This window comes from Garra rufa, chromosome 1 (genome assembly GCF_049309525.1).
Source record: "Garra rufa chromosome 1, GarRuf1.0, whole genome shotgun sequence".
NCBI classification, from domain to species: Eukaryota; Metazoa; Chordata; class Actinopteri; order Cypriniformes; family Cyprinidae; genus Garra; species Garra rufa.
Genome location: NC_133361.1, coordinates 34,518,849 through 34,533,456, shown reverse-complemented (window position 1 = coordinate 34,533,456; position 14,608 = coordinate 34,518,849). Strand labels below are relative to the sequence as shown.

The window sequence follows — 14,608 nt, the reverse complement described above, 5'->3', positions numbered from 1 at the left end:
ACAACCCCAATGGCCAATGAGACAGTGTGAAAAGCCCTTTTAGGGTGTGTGTGTGTGTGTGTGTGTGTGTGTGTGTGTGTGTGTGTGTGTGTGTGTGTGTGAGAGAGAGAGAGAGAGAGAGAGAGAGAGAGAGAGAGAGAGAGAGAGAGAGAGAGAGAGAGATAAAAATACCCCCGTGACTAGGGCACATTCCATTGTAAGGGGCAACAGCTCCGTTTATTAAACAGCTATGGTCGCAGTGAGTCATTTTTGCTATTTTGCTAATTAAAAAGTTGTACACATAAACATGAATAACACAATGAGGAATTATATTATATAAAATCTATTGCGTTCTACATGGAGCTTGTCGCCCCCTCATGGTCGCCATTTTGTTGATATCACATTTTCTAACAACGAAAAAACAAATTGGTTTGTTAGTAAACAAACTAGTAAATGCAAAACCAGTGGTACTACTGGGATGAAAGAGGGCCAGCTAAACATCCTTTAAAAATCTGAACCAAGGTTTTATTGTTGTAGAAGGCTATAAACATGTTTTTGGTGTAGGCCTATTGCTTACCCTGTTGAAAAAAACTGCTAAAACCAGCCCAGGCTGGTTGGCTGGTCTAAGCTGGTTTGGGATGGAAGTAGCTGGATTTAGCTGGTTTCCCAGCCTGACCAGCCTGGGAGAGTGGCCAAAACCCCTCTAAAAAACAGCCTGCTGACCAGCTAAAACCAGTCAACCAGCCTATAACCTGGTTTTAGCTGTTTTTTTTTTTTTTTCAGCAGGGTACCAACAGTTTTACAACAAAAACTTGGTTAAACTATGGTTAGTGTAGCAAAACCATGGTTAATTTTTTGTACAGAACAGATTTTTCTTATTGGACTTTTATTTTTTAACTATATGGAAAAAATATGCATAAATAGTTAATGGACTGACCCCTCTGCATTAGATTTCTTGGGAATAGCAGATGTCATTCCATGTGACTGAGCCAATTTATGGTCATGTGCTATTGTATAAAAAAATCATATGCAATTTATACTTTGGCATGACCTGCCTCCCAGTGGCCACCTTCAGCAAGACACTTTGTGGTCATCTTGGCTCTTTACTAATTGCATTAATTAATCAAACAGAAATTCTTAAAGAGACAGTTCACTCCCAAAAATTAAAATTGTCATTAATTACTCACCCTCATGTCTTTCCAAACTCATAAGAACTTCGTTCATCTTCGGAACACAAATAAAGTTACTTTTGATGAAACCCGAGAGCTTTCTGACCGTCTATAGCAGAGGTTCTCAACTCTGGCCCTCGAGGTCCACTTTCCTGCAGAGTTTACCTCCAACCTTTGTCAAACTCACCTGCCTGTAACTTTCTAGTAATGATGAAGAGCTTGATTAGCTTAGTCCAGGTGTGTTTGATTAGGGTTGGAGCTAAACTCTGCAGGAAAATGGACCTCGAGGGCCAGAGTTGAGAACTCCTGCTCTATAGACTGCAGGGTCCTTTTATGTTCAAGGTCAATAAGGTAGCAAGAACATTGACAAAATAGTCCATGTGACATCAGTGGTTCAAATGTAATTTTATGAATCTATGAGAATAGTTTTTGTGTGCACAAAAAAAGACTTTATTCAACAATTCTTCTCTGCGTCACCCTAGCATTGTATTGGAGAGTAGCACGGTGCATACACACACTGTCCTGTCCTGTCAACAGCACCATGTGCATGCATTGGTTGTGTATGTATGCATCATGCTACTCTGATACATGGTTTGGAATGACATGAGGGTGAGTAATTAATAAAAAAAAAATTCATTTTTGGGCGAACTATCCCTTTAACTGGGGCTCAAGAAAGAAAGGTGGCAAACAATATTGAAATTGCAATTTTATTAGTGTCAGTATAGAGAAAATAGTCAAATGTGCATTACAAATTCAGTTGTATTTATTTAAAAGGTCATAATGTCATAACTACGCTTAAATATCAATCTCAGCTTATTTAATAACAAACAGGCTCTGTTGGCTTTAGTTTGTTTACCGCAAGTTCATCAGGAACAGAAAACATAAAAACTGCAAGCAATTTGCTCAGAACTTAAAACACTGCTTGTGATTAAAAATAAGTAAACACGTCCAATTGATGCCGAAACAAGCACAAAACAAGGAACAAAAGCACCACTTTCAAAAACAACTCTGCTCTGAAACTAACTGGAAACATCCAACTTACCTGTTAGATAAGCAATTGTGCTGCAACATACACAAAAATGTCATTATTAGAGAGTTGTCACAAGCGAAAAAGACAAATTCTCACCATTGTCAACACATGAATAAGGTGAATACTTTAAGGGTATTTGTTTCTTTTTAGCAGTACCAGTAAAATGGTCCATTTCCACCCCATTTTCATTAGAAAAAAATTGTGATGTACAGGTTAAAATGCTGCACTTTACTCCATTATAAAAAATCTACCTAACAAAATTATTTCTTGGTGCACCCCTAGTTGGGTGGGAGGAGTCCATCTAATCATGTGACCCTGCCTTCTTCTGTCAGACTCATCTTTCATTCATCTTCACTGTTGCAGTTTGCCAGGAAAGGGTGGGCCAAAGCTCTACAGGCCGAGATGCGATGAGCTGGATTGAAAGCCAAAAATTGCTGTGTGGAAAGGGAAGTGTGTAGTTTGAGTACCAGTCACTAAAATCTCTATCCAGATAAGAATAAATGAGTAACACTTACAGACAGCAGGTCATTCTCCTCATGGGTTAGACTGGGCAGTAGTTGTTTTGTAGGCTTTTTCTCAGCCCAAGCAAAGCTGTAGCAGACAGGGCTTTCTATGGGCCAGTCCTCCTCACCCGGCAATCCAATTACCCTGAGAGAGAGTGAACATGCAAGACCACAAATGACCACAAAAAGGTGTAGTACGTTTTAACTGGGATTCGGAAATGCAAAAGCAATTTGACTCACTCAAAGATCTTTTGCAGCTGCTGGATCTCTGTGAATCCACAAAACAAAGGCCTGCAGAAAAGGCAAGGGATAAAGATAAAGAATCATCTCAGGATTAGAAGAATTTATCTGTCACTTGGTTAAAGTTTTAAATTGTGTACCCAGATCGCTTCACAATGACTAAAATGTCCTTGCTGAATAAAATTATAATTTCTTTTTAACCCGAAACTTTGTAGTGGTAGCGTACACAAACAGTCAAAAGTTTTTGAACAGTAAGACTTTTATGATTTTTAAGTCTCTTCTGCTCACCAAGCCTGCATTTATTTGATCCAAAGTACAACAAAAACATAGTTTTACTATGTAAAATAACTGCTTTCTATTTAAATATATACTGAAATGTAATTTATTTCTGTGATTTCAAAGCTGAATTTTTAGCATCATTACTCCAGTCACATGATCCTTTAGAAATCATTCTAATATTCTGATTTGCTGCTTAAAAAACATTTTTATGTTTAAAACATATGTTGAAAACAGCTGAGTAGAATTCTTCAGAAAGTTCAGAAGAACAGCATTTACCTGAAATTTTGTAACATTATAAATGTCTTTATCATCTAATAGATGCTTTTTTTGTAAGGCACCCTTGCAAAATAAACTATCTGCTTCCTAAAATGATACTGACTGGATCTCTCTATTCCTCAAAGAATCCTGAAAAAATTACTCAACTGTTTTAAATATTGATAATAATAAAAATAATAATATAAAATGTTTCTTGAACAGCAAATCAGCATATTAGAATGATTTCTGAAGGACATTAGACTGGAGTAACGATGCTAAAAATGTAGCTTTGATCACAGGAATAAATTACATTTTAAAATATATTCAAATAGAAAACAGCTATTTTAAATAGTAAAAATATTTCGAAATTGTACTGATTTGACTGTATTTTAGATCAAATAAATGCAGGCTTGGTAAGCAGAAGAGACTTCTTTAAAAAGCATTAAAAAGTTCCATTGCCCATTGTATAAAAAAAATGTCCCTCTTAGCTGTTTTTGCTCTCACCTTAACAGAAAGAGCTCTGCAAAGATGCAGCCAGCACTCCACATATCCACTGAAGACATGTAACTGGACTGCAGCAGGACCTCTGGAGCCCTGTACCAAAGAGTCACAACCTACACATACACAAATACAAATACAAATACATCACATGCAGGAAGGAACTCACTACAGCTACACATTACTGTGAATGTGAATCTGAGCTCCATACACATGGGGTGAGGGCGACATGGTATGTATATATCCTGGCTAAACCGAAGTCTGCAATCTTGACCTCCCCTCGACTGCTCACAAGCACATTGTCTGGCTTCAGGTCCCGGTGAATGACAGTGTTTGTGTGGAGGAAGTCAAGTCCACTGAGCAGCTGACGCATCACATCCTATATAAATAAAGAAGAAAAACACAAATCTATGCTTAAGTCTTTAATTTATCCCATACTGTGGGACAATATGCTACTGTATTGAGGCATGTTGTCACCATAGGTGTATGTAAATTCAAAGAACTGTATCTTTGTTCCTGGGCTATAACGGTGCAGTGTACAATAACTTTTTTGTAGCAAAGACTTTTAGGTACATTACTAGGTCAAAAGTTTTTGTACAGTAAGATTTTTAATGTTTTTTTTTTTAATTAGTCTCTTCTGCTCACCAAGCCTGCATATGTTTGACCCAAAGTTCAGCAAAAACAGTAACATTTTGAAATATCTTTACTATTTCAAATAAATATTAAATATTTTTCTATATGAACATATTTAAAAATGTAATCATTTCCTCTGATTTCAAAGCTGAATTTTTTGCATCATTACTCCAGTCACATGATCCTTCAGAAATAATTTTAATATTCTGATTTGCTGCTCAAAAAACATTTATTATAACTATTATTATTACAGTGAAAAGCTGAGTTGAATTTTTTCAGGTTTCTTTGATGAATAGAAAGTTCAGAAAAACTGTTTTTATCTGAAATAGAAATCTTTTGTAACATAAATGTCTTTATCATCATTATTACTTGTTTATAAAGCACTCAATGGCCTAGGACCTACATACATTGCAGATATGCTCACTGAATATAAACCTAACAGACAACTCAGATCTCTAGGATCGAGTCAGTCAGTGATTTCAAGGGTTCTCACAAAACAAGGGGAATCCGCTTTTAGCCATTATGCCGCCCGCAGTTGGAATCAGCTTCCAGAAGAGATCAGATGTGCTAATACATTAGCCACATTTAAATGCAGACTCAAAACTCACCTGTTCAGTTATGCATTTATTGAATGAGCACTGTGCTACGTCCGAACAGATTGCAATATTTTATGTATAATCATTTTACTGTGTTAATTAATTTTAATTCATCTTAAATGTTCCTAAATTCTGTTTTTATTGTTGTGATTATTATCTTTAATTTTAATGATTTTTATGCTATTTTGATTTTAATTCCTTTTATGTACAGCACTTTGAATTACCATTGTGTATGAAATGTGCTATATAAATAAACTTGCCTTGCCTTATCATCACTTTTTTATCAATTTAAAGGATCTTTGCTAAATAAAAGTATTAATTTCTATAATTTCTTTCCAAAAAAGCTCCAAGCGTTACAAAAGCTTTTTATTTCAGATAAATGCTGATCTTTGGATCTTTCAATTCATCAAATAATCTTGAAAAAATGTACTCAACTGTTTCAAATATTGCTAATATTAAAAAAAAATGTTTCTTGAACAGCAAACCAGCATATTAGAATGATTTCTGAAGGATCATGTGACACTGAAGACTGCAGTAATGATGCTGAAAATTTAGCTTTGATCACAGGAACAAATCACATTTTAGAATAAACGCAGTCATTTGAAATATATCGTAAAAATATTTCACATTACTTTTTCTGTATTTTGGATCAAATAAATAGAGGCTTGGTGAGCAGAAGATACTTCTTTAAAAACATTAAAAAACGTTTGTCTGATAGTGTATGTCTATACAGAAATTGATTTTCAAAAAGAATAAAATTGTGAAAATTAGCCCTGGATTTCCTATACAAATTTATTCCATTTAATATAAAAAGAGTAAGAGGAAGCCAAGTTAAAACCTTGATTTTGTTCTTGGCCAGGCCTTTTTCTGATGCTCTGCTGAGAAATGCGGTCAGATCCTGATCGATATACTCGAACACCAATGTCAGGTCAAACTTTTGGTTCTGCCATCCAGCGGAAACATTCAGCAACCTGAGGAGAAATCTCATGATACTTAAAATTAAAAGTCATTATGCTTTTCACAACGTACGTGGGATTTTTGACCGTTTCCATACTCACTTGACTATGTTCGGGTGGTTGAAGTGCTCTATTTTTCGCAAAAGGGCCACTTCTCGGATGACAAACTGAGGGATGCCAGACCCCGGCTCCTCGGGGATGTTCAGTTTCTTTACCGCTATGAGACGCTGCAGCCCGCTCCTCTCTCTGGCTTTGAACACTTTGCCGTAGGCACCCTGGCCGATTTCTGCCAAGATTTCATAATCTGAGCTCTCCCAACAGCTGTCATCCATGTTTAGAGAAGAACTATCTGTCAGACCGTGTCACTGCAAGAGACAAAAGTCACTGGGAGCTCAATAAACAGATTAAGAAAATTGGACAAAATAATGTAAAACGCTTTCAACTCAATAGCGTTTGCGCAAAATTTAGACTGTGGCTTACAAAGTTAACTGTCAAATAAAATAAAAAAAACTATAAAAACTACAGTAATTATATAAATATAACAGATATTTATAAATGTATGTGTGTTGATTTATAAAAAAAAAATGAGGACATCCCGTTGACATTAAATTTGTTTGTAAACTTGAAAAAAAGTTTGCATATTCGACTTGATTAAATAATTGGAACATGTATATTTGACTCTTCTAGACGCCATCACCGGTAACACGATTTATCCATAAAACAGATATATATCTCGCGATAAAATGGTGCTTGACAATTTATCTTAATTATTACCGCGGTAAGCGTGCACGTTGTGAAACGTGTTCATATGGCTAATATATACACTGTTTCGTAGATATAAAACTAAAATTAAACTTAACTTACCTTTTCTGTCAGTGTCATACAAAATCTTGAGCAGGAAAGTGATTGTCTACTAATCTGGATCAGTGACACGGATCAATATGTGTTGTTTGCCATGATTTTAATAAAGCCTCACAACCCTGCAGGGGTGTGAGATTTGCATCTGCAAAACCAACCAATGAACATCTTAGGATTTTTTTCTGGATATCCCCTATTTTCATGTGAAAGGATATGCACACCTATGCAATGTGAATGTCAGCAAAATAAATCAGATATTGTATAATTTTTTTTTAAATAATTTAAAAATTGCATATTTTAATATTTGTACCATGCAGTGACCTTATATATTTTAATGCATTTTTTAACAATTCTGTTTAGGATTGTTTTTAAGATGATATTTTTTTCATGTAGATAAATTAAGATAAGAAAACATTTATCAAATTTAGTATCTGCCATTTTGAGTCTTGACATTAAGCCACACTGCCCCCCCTTCATTTAAAACCAGATACATCCCACACAGTGATTTGAAATTAACTTATTTATTCAGTATGCACAAGCATCCATTGTACATTAATAAGAACATGTATGCATATTGCATGCATATTTAGACCAATATCACTGCAACTTAGAAAATAGAAAATTCACAGCTAAATGTGCAGATGACATCAGACAACATCTCAAATATATAATTTGAGAAAGATGCATTTAATCCCTTAATACAGACCTACAGGCCTGGCTCCACAATAATTAATCAAATGTAAGTGCAACTAAAATGTCAGTTCATAGTTACAAAACAGCCACAATACATAGTGGCAAGCATGTCTTATGCTTTTAACACAATGTATCTTTCAAAAAGAACCTGATTTATTTATAAATTGTATTTATTTATTTATAATAGATAAATATATAACGTGGATTAAAAACTAAATTTGGAATTACTATATAGTTGAGTTTCAAATCAGTAAGGCACTTGGTAAACACTTTACCAATAAAGGAGTTTTAAAATGATTAGGTAGACATACAGTGGTTCATTACTGTCAGGCAGTGCAGTGGTTGATCTGTTAATAATCACATATCCTCAGTTTGCTTCTCCAGAGCCATATCTGATATCTCTGTGAATGATTATGAACATTACATGTTACTAATACTTATTCTTTCTTCTTGTTGTTGCCATTCTTGACTCTCTTAGCCAGACTAAAGGTATCCAGGTGAAGATTACGATTCAGGATGACAGAACCACATGTCAGTGCTCCTGACAGCGCTCCAGCAAACCCACACAACATTACATCCTGACCTGTAAGCAAAGTCCAGATTTGAAAGAGAAAGGAGAAAAAACAAAGCACTCTGCCCATTCATTCTTGTAATCAGCTAAAAAAAAATATCTACTTTTGGATGGCATATAAAACTCACCTGTGAGGAAGAGGTTTTTAATGGGCGTCTGTGGTCTGATGATGGCGTTCAGTTCAACATCGAAGCGAGGAATACCATGATCAATACCATAGATCTCTCCTTTAGGAGCGCCAATATAATGTTGATTTGTGATTGGGGTGCCTGCATCCACATATTCAATCTACAGAGAGAGTCAGAAAAAAAAAAACACAAAAGTGTGTATAATACAAGATGAGAGCAGGACTCTGTTTAGACCAGTGTTGTTTGTCAACGATGACGAAATCATTTCGTTGACGGCACTTTTTTTCATGAAGATAACGAGACGATGACGAGATAAAAATGTGTCTTTGATGACTAAAACATGACGAGACGTGTGTGAGTTTTCGTTGATGAGACAAAAATAGACGAAAATGTTAGTGGGTGGTCCGTCAGACGTTTAAAATGCATGACATTTCTGCTTATTGTGCATGCCAATTAAAACCTAAAAAGTATCTGCCGCTATGGCAAGCCGTATTAGCATTAAATACTCTTTTCCATACTAGTATGGCAAGCGTTTTAGCATTCTATCCTTGTTTGGTTACGCCCACCACCTGGTGTGCAGCGCACAACGTGCTCAACACGTCACATTGTTGTCACTCAGACAGACAGACGATTAACCATGATGGCGGCAGTTTGCACACAGGGTGGTCGCAAAGGGCCAGAGGACCTATGGGTGTATTTCAAATATATGTCTTTTATGTCTAAAACCATTCCTTCATTATTGTAATTATTGGTGAAAATAGTCAATCCGGAAGCTCACAATGTGTTGAATTATATATCTGCTATTTTCACAACTTATAAGTGACACTACCCAACAGCAAAATACTTACTGACCTACATTAATTTGTTAAGACGACTAAAACTATCACATATAGAAGTGACTAAAATTTGACTAAAACTAATAAGCATTTTAGTCCAAAAGACTAAGACTAAATCTAAGATGTTTGTCAAAAACAACACTGGTTTAGACGCTGATTAGAAAGTTCTTACCCTGTCCTTGATCTTAGGAAAGACCTCATAAACTGCCTCTAATATGTTATTGATGAATGCCTCCTTCAGGTCCTTGTAATCTACGCTTCTGTTCTTCACTTTGTCATCTTTCCACTCTTCAAACCATGAATAGTTGGCAAAGCTAACAACAGTCACAGTGGATTTACCTGTAGGCGAAACATATTTAGATATTTATTTAACCACAAACATGATGGACCAAGCAGAAGTGTCTGTTATTTTAGCGTAGAACCTTTAATAATTTATTCAACCACATCACATTCATACATTCCTCTTGTTAAATGTAGACAAGCTTAAAACACTCTGGACTACATTTACAGCTTTGTCCACATTTCCTGATAATTTGCTCACCCCCATGTCATCCAAGATATTAGTGTCTTTCTTTTTTCAGTGGCAAAGAAATTAAGGTTTTTGAGGAAAACATTCCAGGATTTTTCTCCATATAGTGGACTTCAATGGGAACCAACGGGTTGAAGGTCCAAATTGCAGTTTTAATGGGTTCTACACGATCCTAGCCGAGGAATAAGAGTCTTATCTGGTGAAATGATTGGTCATTTTCAAAAAAAATTACTTGTCTTACAGTATATCTTACAAATCTTCATGCATTACGTAATCACATTGGAAAGGTCATACGTGATATAGGCGGAAGTACCGACTCAAATGTGCAAAGCAAATGTGCAAAGAAAGTCAAACGCCCTCTACAAAAAAAAAAGTAAAACAACGTCGGCTGATTTTGTAGTTGCAGTTGATTTTGTAGTGTACTTTTTTGAACTGAAGTACACAGATGAAGAACTAACCGCAAGTGACTTTTCCATCATAGAAAATTACACAATGTGTGAAGTCATTTATACAGAGCCAGTGCAAAATGAGCATTTGTGGTTAAATTTTTTTTTCTTTTTTTTTTAGAAAATGACAGATTGTTTCATTAGATAACACCCTTAATCCTCGGCTGGGATTGTGTAGTGCCCTTTAAAGCTGCGTTGAAACTGCAATTTGGACCTTCAACCCATTGGCTCCCATTGAAGTCCAATATACGGAGAAAAATCCTGGAATATTTTCCTCAAAAACCTTAATTTCTTTGCAACTATAAAAAAAACACATGAACATCTTGGATGACATGGGGGTGAGTAAATAAGGAATTTGTATTCTGGATATGAACTAATCCTTTAACACTTTTCTTTATCTCTTTACCTGGACTTCTTTCTGGCCAGGTTGAGTCTTTGGCAGAGGGTGAGGCCACGAAAATAAGAGGGACCTTTTTAGAAGATTCTTCCCTTTTTCCCTTCATGTAACCCTCCAATCTGAAAGTACAGCAGACATGATCAAAAAAATGAGAGCAGTGCTGACGTTACAGTGGACAGAGGTTTAGAAATGAACAAGCACTTGCATACTCTTTAGAAAAAGGAGGTTCACACTCACAGCTCGTCCAAATTGTTCTCAGGGAAGATAAAATAATTGTCTGCTTTTAGGTCCAGCTCCTCTTTTGTCCCTTCCACACCGATGAAAATACTGAGACCACCATCTCCATGCTGCACCATACTCAGCTGTTTCTGGATCGCTGTATAGTACCATAACAAAAAAACAATCTACAATATGAAGTACATCATGTAGCTCTATCAGAATCCTCTTCCTAAATTGCAGAATAAACTTTGGCTCTCTCTCACCAGGCATAGTCTGCACATCTTTGGGCAGGAGATGTTCGAAGGTATTGAAGATTCCAGCATCTGAAATCACTATGGGAGCGTGAACGTGCACCTCCTCCTGTCCCTTCATAACACTCACACCTGCATCAGTGCCAACAAAACAGTCCAGGCATTAAATCCTTGCAAAAGTCTGATACAATTTATGCAGTGTGGGAGTTAGGAAGATGTTTGAAGTGTTACCAATAGCCTCTTTAGCATCATTGAGGAGTATGCGGTTGACAGGTGCTCTAACAAGCACTGCACCTCCTGCTTTCTCAATGATAGGGATCATGTGGTAGGCGATCTCACTTGCACCACCTTTTGGGTACCAGGCACCATTCAAATAGTGGTTCAAAAGCAAACTGTGCATGGAAAAGCTTGCTTCTTTGGGCATTTTACCTGTTAACCAAACACAAAAACTGAAGTAGGTCAGTAGATGCGAGTTATTGTATGGTTTATGGCTAGAAACACAGAAGGAACTCATTTTCAATGAGGTCAGAGAGCTGGATCATCTCACCGTAGGTCCCAAAGATGTAGCACATCACCGCTCTCAGGTCTTTATTCTGTGTGAGCCCGTTCACCACATCAGTCAAGCTGCGTGACGCATAGCTGAAGAAGGAAGACAGGCGATTGGCCAGGCCTGTGTGCACCAGGAACTTTGCAAGAGGAGTCGGGAGTAGCTTCAGCAGGACCATGTACCACACGCCATTTGCAACTTTCTGAAAGGAGCATTAAAAAAAAATCAGCATTACGTTTTGTGTTTAACTTCGTCTCTCCATGGTCCTTAACGTGTGTTCTGCAAAAGTGGATTTCAGCTCTAACCAGTTTCGAAGTCTGTAACTAATGAAATGCAATGTACTGCATAACTGAATTGTAAATACAGCAGAAATAGCTAATGAAGGTGATGTAACTTTATGTGCAGGCATACAGTGCCCTCATCTCCCCTTTAGATCACACCACCCTTGGATAAGTGCCTGTCTGTGGCTATGAGTGTAGGGGAAAGGTCATGCAAACAGCTGTATAATGTTAAAAAGGTTCAGAGCACTGAATGACTTTAACTACACTACAAATATAAAACTTTGTAATCACAAATAAGCATTTTCCTGTCTTTTTGATCAAATAAATGCCATGGTAAGCATATAAGACATTACAAAATGTACAAACCCCTAACTTCGGAATGGTACTGGATATATGGGACCCTGGACCACAAAACCAGTCTTAAGTAGCACTGGTATATTTGTAGCAATAGCCAAAAATACATTGTATGAGTCAAAATGATCGATTTTTCTTTTATGCTAAAAATGATTAGGATAAATAAAGATCATGCTCCATGAAGTTATTTTGTCATTTCTCTACCATTATTATATCAAAACTTACATTTTGGTTAGTAATATGCATTGCTAAGAACTTAATTTGGACAACTTAAATAGTGATTTTTCTCAATATTTAGATTTTTTTTTGCACCTTCAGATTTGAGATGTTCAAATAATTGCAGCTCGGCCAAATATTGTCCTATCCTAACAAACCTATGCTTCTAGATGACGCATAAATCTCAATTTTCCAAAACTGACCCTTATGACTGGTTTTGTTGTCCAGGGTTACATATTTGAATTTTTGGTCCGTAAGACCAGCATGTGGTTCTCACCTTGGAAAGTCTCACATATTCATCAATGGCCTTTTCCTCCCCTGGGAAACATTTCTTCAGTTCATCCATGTAGCGTTTTTTTCCACTGTAGATGGGGTATACACGTCGGTTTTCTGGTGGACCCAGGACCACTTTGTCAAAGGGGTTATCCAGCGGGTCCCACTGCAGCTGCCCATTGGTTAACTGGTCAATCACACAGCGAAATGGCTTGTGATCCTGTAGTTCCCCAATATAGTGGATACCTAAGATAGAAGTAAAACATTCAGATCACTGTAAACTGACCTATACACGAGTAGCACATTCATTGTTTTAAGGCTCAATAAACATGCTAATCTTTCCCAAAGCAAGACAGGGTTATAGTCAGATAAAAGCCGTTTTATTAGGTTGACAGATTGCTGAGGTACAAAAGTCATTCTCACCAATATCAAACTCAAACCCTTGCTTTGAGAAGGTGTGACAGCATCCTCCAGCCCGGTCATGTTGCTCCAGAACCAGAACCTTTTTACCCACTTTAGCCAACAGGACAGCTATTGCCAATCCTCCAATCCCACTGCCAACCACAATTGCATCCAAGTCCTGAGGGACCTTACTGGCCAGAAAACCTGCATGTGGATACAAACGTGGCGTTAAACCATTAGCATTTACTACAGGAAGTAGATTTGTGCATATATGTATGTTTGATACCCGACCTTGTCTCAGGACTTTATTCTTCAGCTTTCGGTCGTACACCATTGGCTTCAGCGGCTCGCGTGTGTCAATGGCAAAAGGATTCGGTCCAGAACTTCCAAACACATATTTAAAGAGAACTGCTGCCACTAAGGCTAAGAAAGTTACGACGACGGCGACCCACATGTTGTAAAATACAAAGTGCTGTCATGTGCTGACTTCCTCACGCCACTGCCCAATATCATGGATGTTTAGCGTTGACTCCTCCTCCGAAGGCGCTGCTGACCAATCACAAGGTTTGTTTTTAAATGACGTATTGTTTGCGGAGAGAAGGGCCGTTTTAACCATAGATATATATACATATATATCTATGGTTTTAACCAATATGTATGTTTGATATTATAGACGTTTTTCCTGAACACGGAAGTTAGTTCTTAACTGAAAGAATGCTTTGCATTTCCGGTCTGCACTGTTTCTAGTCAAATTAGGGTAACGTTATATTCCGAGCTAATAAACTAATGTTAAACCTATTAAAATGTTTTTAAAAAGCACATGGCTCCATAGCGCCATCACTTGGCAATGTCGCAATGACCGTCATTTGTCAGTGCCTCACTTTAATGAGTGTGTAGATGACACGAAGCAGCGGACGTTAGCTACATTAAAAACAGATGGACGCTATTTGAATGGGTTCCTATGGAAACCGGTGTGGTGAGAAATTCTGCCCCGGAATCGGGTCCCCTTTAGGATCCCGGAGGTAATGCCTGATCAAAAATGTTTTATATTTTTATAAAGAGCAACATACATATAATACAATGATGTAATTATACTATAATAAGTAATTTAATAACGTATAAATTTGTAACTATCCACAATGATTTCTTTATGGCAAAAACGTATTTAAATGCTATATAGCACTATAACGTCTGATAAATAATGCTCAAATAAATCCATTTTTAAAGTGGTTTTGATTGTCAATGTGTATTCAGAAAACAAGAATAATTCACTATTAGTGTAAAACGCTGTTCTATTATGTTTTAAAAACATAATTCTACTATGCAATTTAAAAGACATTAATGGTCATTATAACGCATTTCTAACTATATAAAATATAACGTGATTTTACAGGATTTGTAATCAGGCGCTAAAAACAATACCCATTAGAAGTCAATTGAACCGGTCCTAATAAAAAAAACAGTATTAT

The 14,608-nt window shown here is 36.7% G+C and overlaps 2 protein-coding genes across 2 annotated transcripts; both read right to left on the bottom strand.

Annotated features, from left to right (window-relative positions):
- Window positions 1-1,889: 1,889 nt before the first annotated feature.
- On the bottom strand, window positions 1,890-6,470 carry LOC141322237 (cyclin-dependent kinase 4-like). Its single transcript, XM_073833419.1, has 7 exons — window positions 6,241-6,470; window positions 6,021-6,153; window positions 4,165-4,332; window positions 3,960-4,069; window positions 2,922-2,972; window positions 2,694-2,826; window positions 1,890-2,612 (listed from the first exon to the last, which is right to left on the bottom strand). Exons 1-7 carry the CDS (start codon window positions 6,468-6,470, stop codon window positions 2,520-2,522), a joined length of 918 nt encoding a protein of 305 aa, XP_073689520.1. The 3' UTR covers window positions 1,890-2,519.
- A 1,028-nt stretch (window positions 6,471-7,498) lies between these two features.
- On the bottom strand, window positions 7,499-13,638 carry LOC141322077 (all-trans-retinol 13,14-reductase). The gene is made up of 11 exons (XM_073833412.1): window positions 13,431-13,638; window positions 13,161-13,343; window positions 12,742-12,983; window positions 11,614-11,815; window positions 11,298-11,495; window positions 11,079-11,198; window positions 10,834-10,972; window positions 10,606-10,715; window positions 9,397-9,563; window positions 8,389-8,548; window positions 7,499-8,272 (listed from the first exon to the last, which is right to left on the bottom strand). Exons 1-11 carry the CDS (start codon window positions 13,591-13,593, stop codon window positions 8,127-8,129), a joined length of 1,830 nt encoding a protein of 609 aa, XP_073689513.1. The 5' UTR covers window positions 13,594-13,638; the 3' UTR covers window positions 7,499-8,126.
- Between the last annotated feature and the right edge of the window lie 970 nt (window positions 13,639-14,608).

What these genes read in the sequence shown, in the direction of transcription:
- LOC141322077 (XM_073833412.1), bottom strand. Translation starts at nt 13,593, where the DNA reads ATGTGGGTCGCCGTCGTCGTAACTTTCTTAGCCTTAGTGGCAGCAGTT. An exon ending in GAATAAAGTCCTGAGACAAG is followed by an intron (nt 13,344 to 13,430) that starts GTCGGGTATCAA and finishes ATCCACATGCAG; the next exon opens with GTTTTCTGGCCAGTAAGGTC. An exon ending in AATATGTGAGACTTTCCAAG is followed by an intron (nt 11,816 to 12,741) that starts GTGAGAACCACA and finishes TGCTCCTTTCAG; the next exon opens with AAAGTTGCAAATGGCGTGTG.
- LOC141322237 (XM_073833419.1), bottom strand. Translation starts at nt 6,470, where the DNA reads ATGGATGACAGCTGTTGGGAGAGCTCAGATTATGAAATCTTGGCAGAA. An exon ending in AACCACCCGAACATAGTCAA is followed by an intron (nt 6,154 to 6,240) that starts GTGAGTATGGAA and finishes ATTTCTCCTCAG; the next exon opens with GTTGCTGAATGTTTCCGCTG. An exon ending in TGGCCAAGAACAAAATCAAG is followed by an intron (nt 4,333 to 6,020) that starts GTTTTAACTTGG and finishes TTATTTATATAG; the next exon opens with GATGTGATGCGTCAGCTGCT.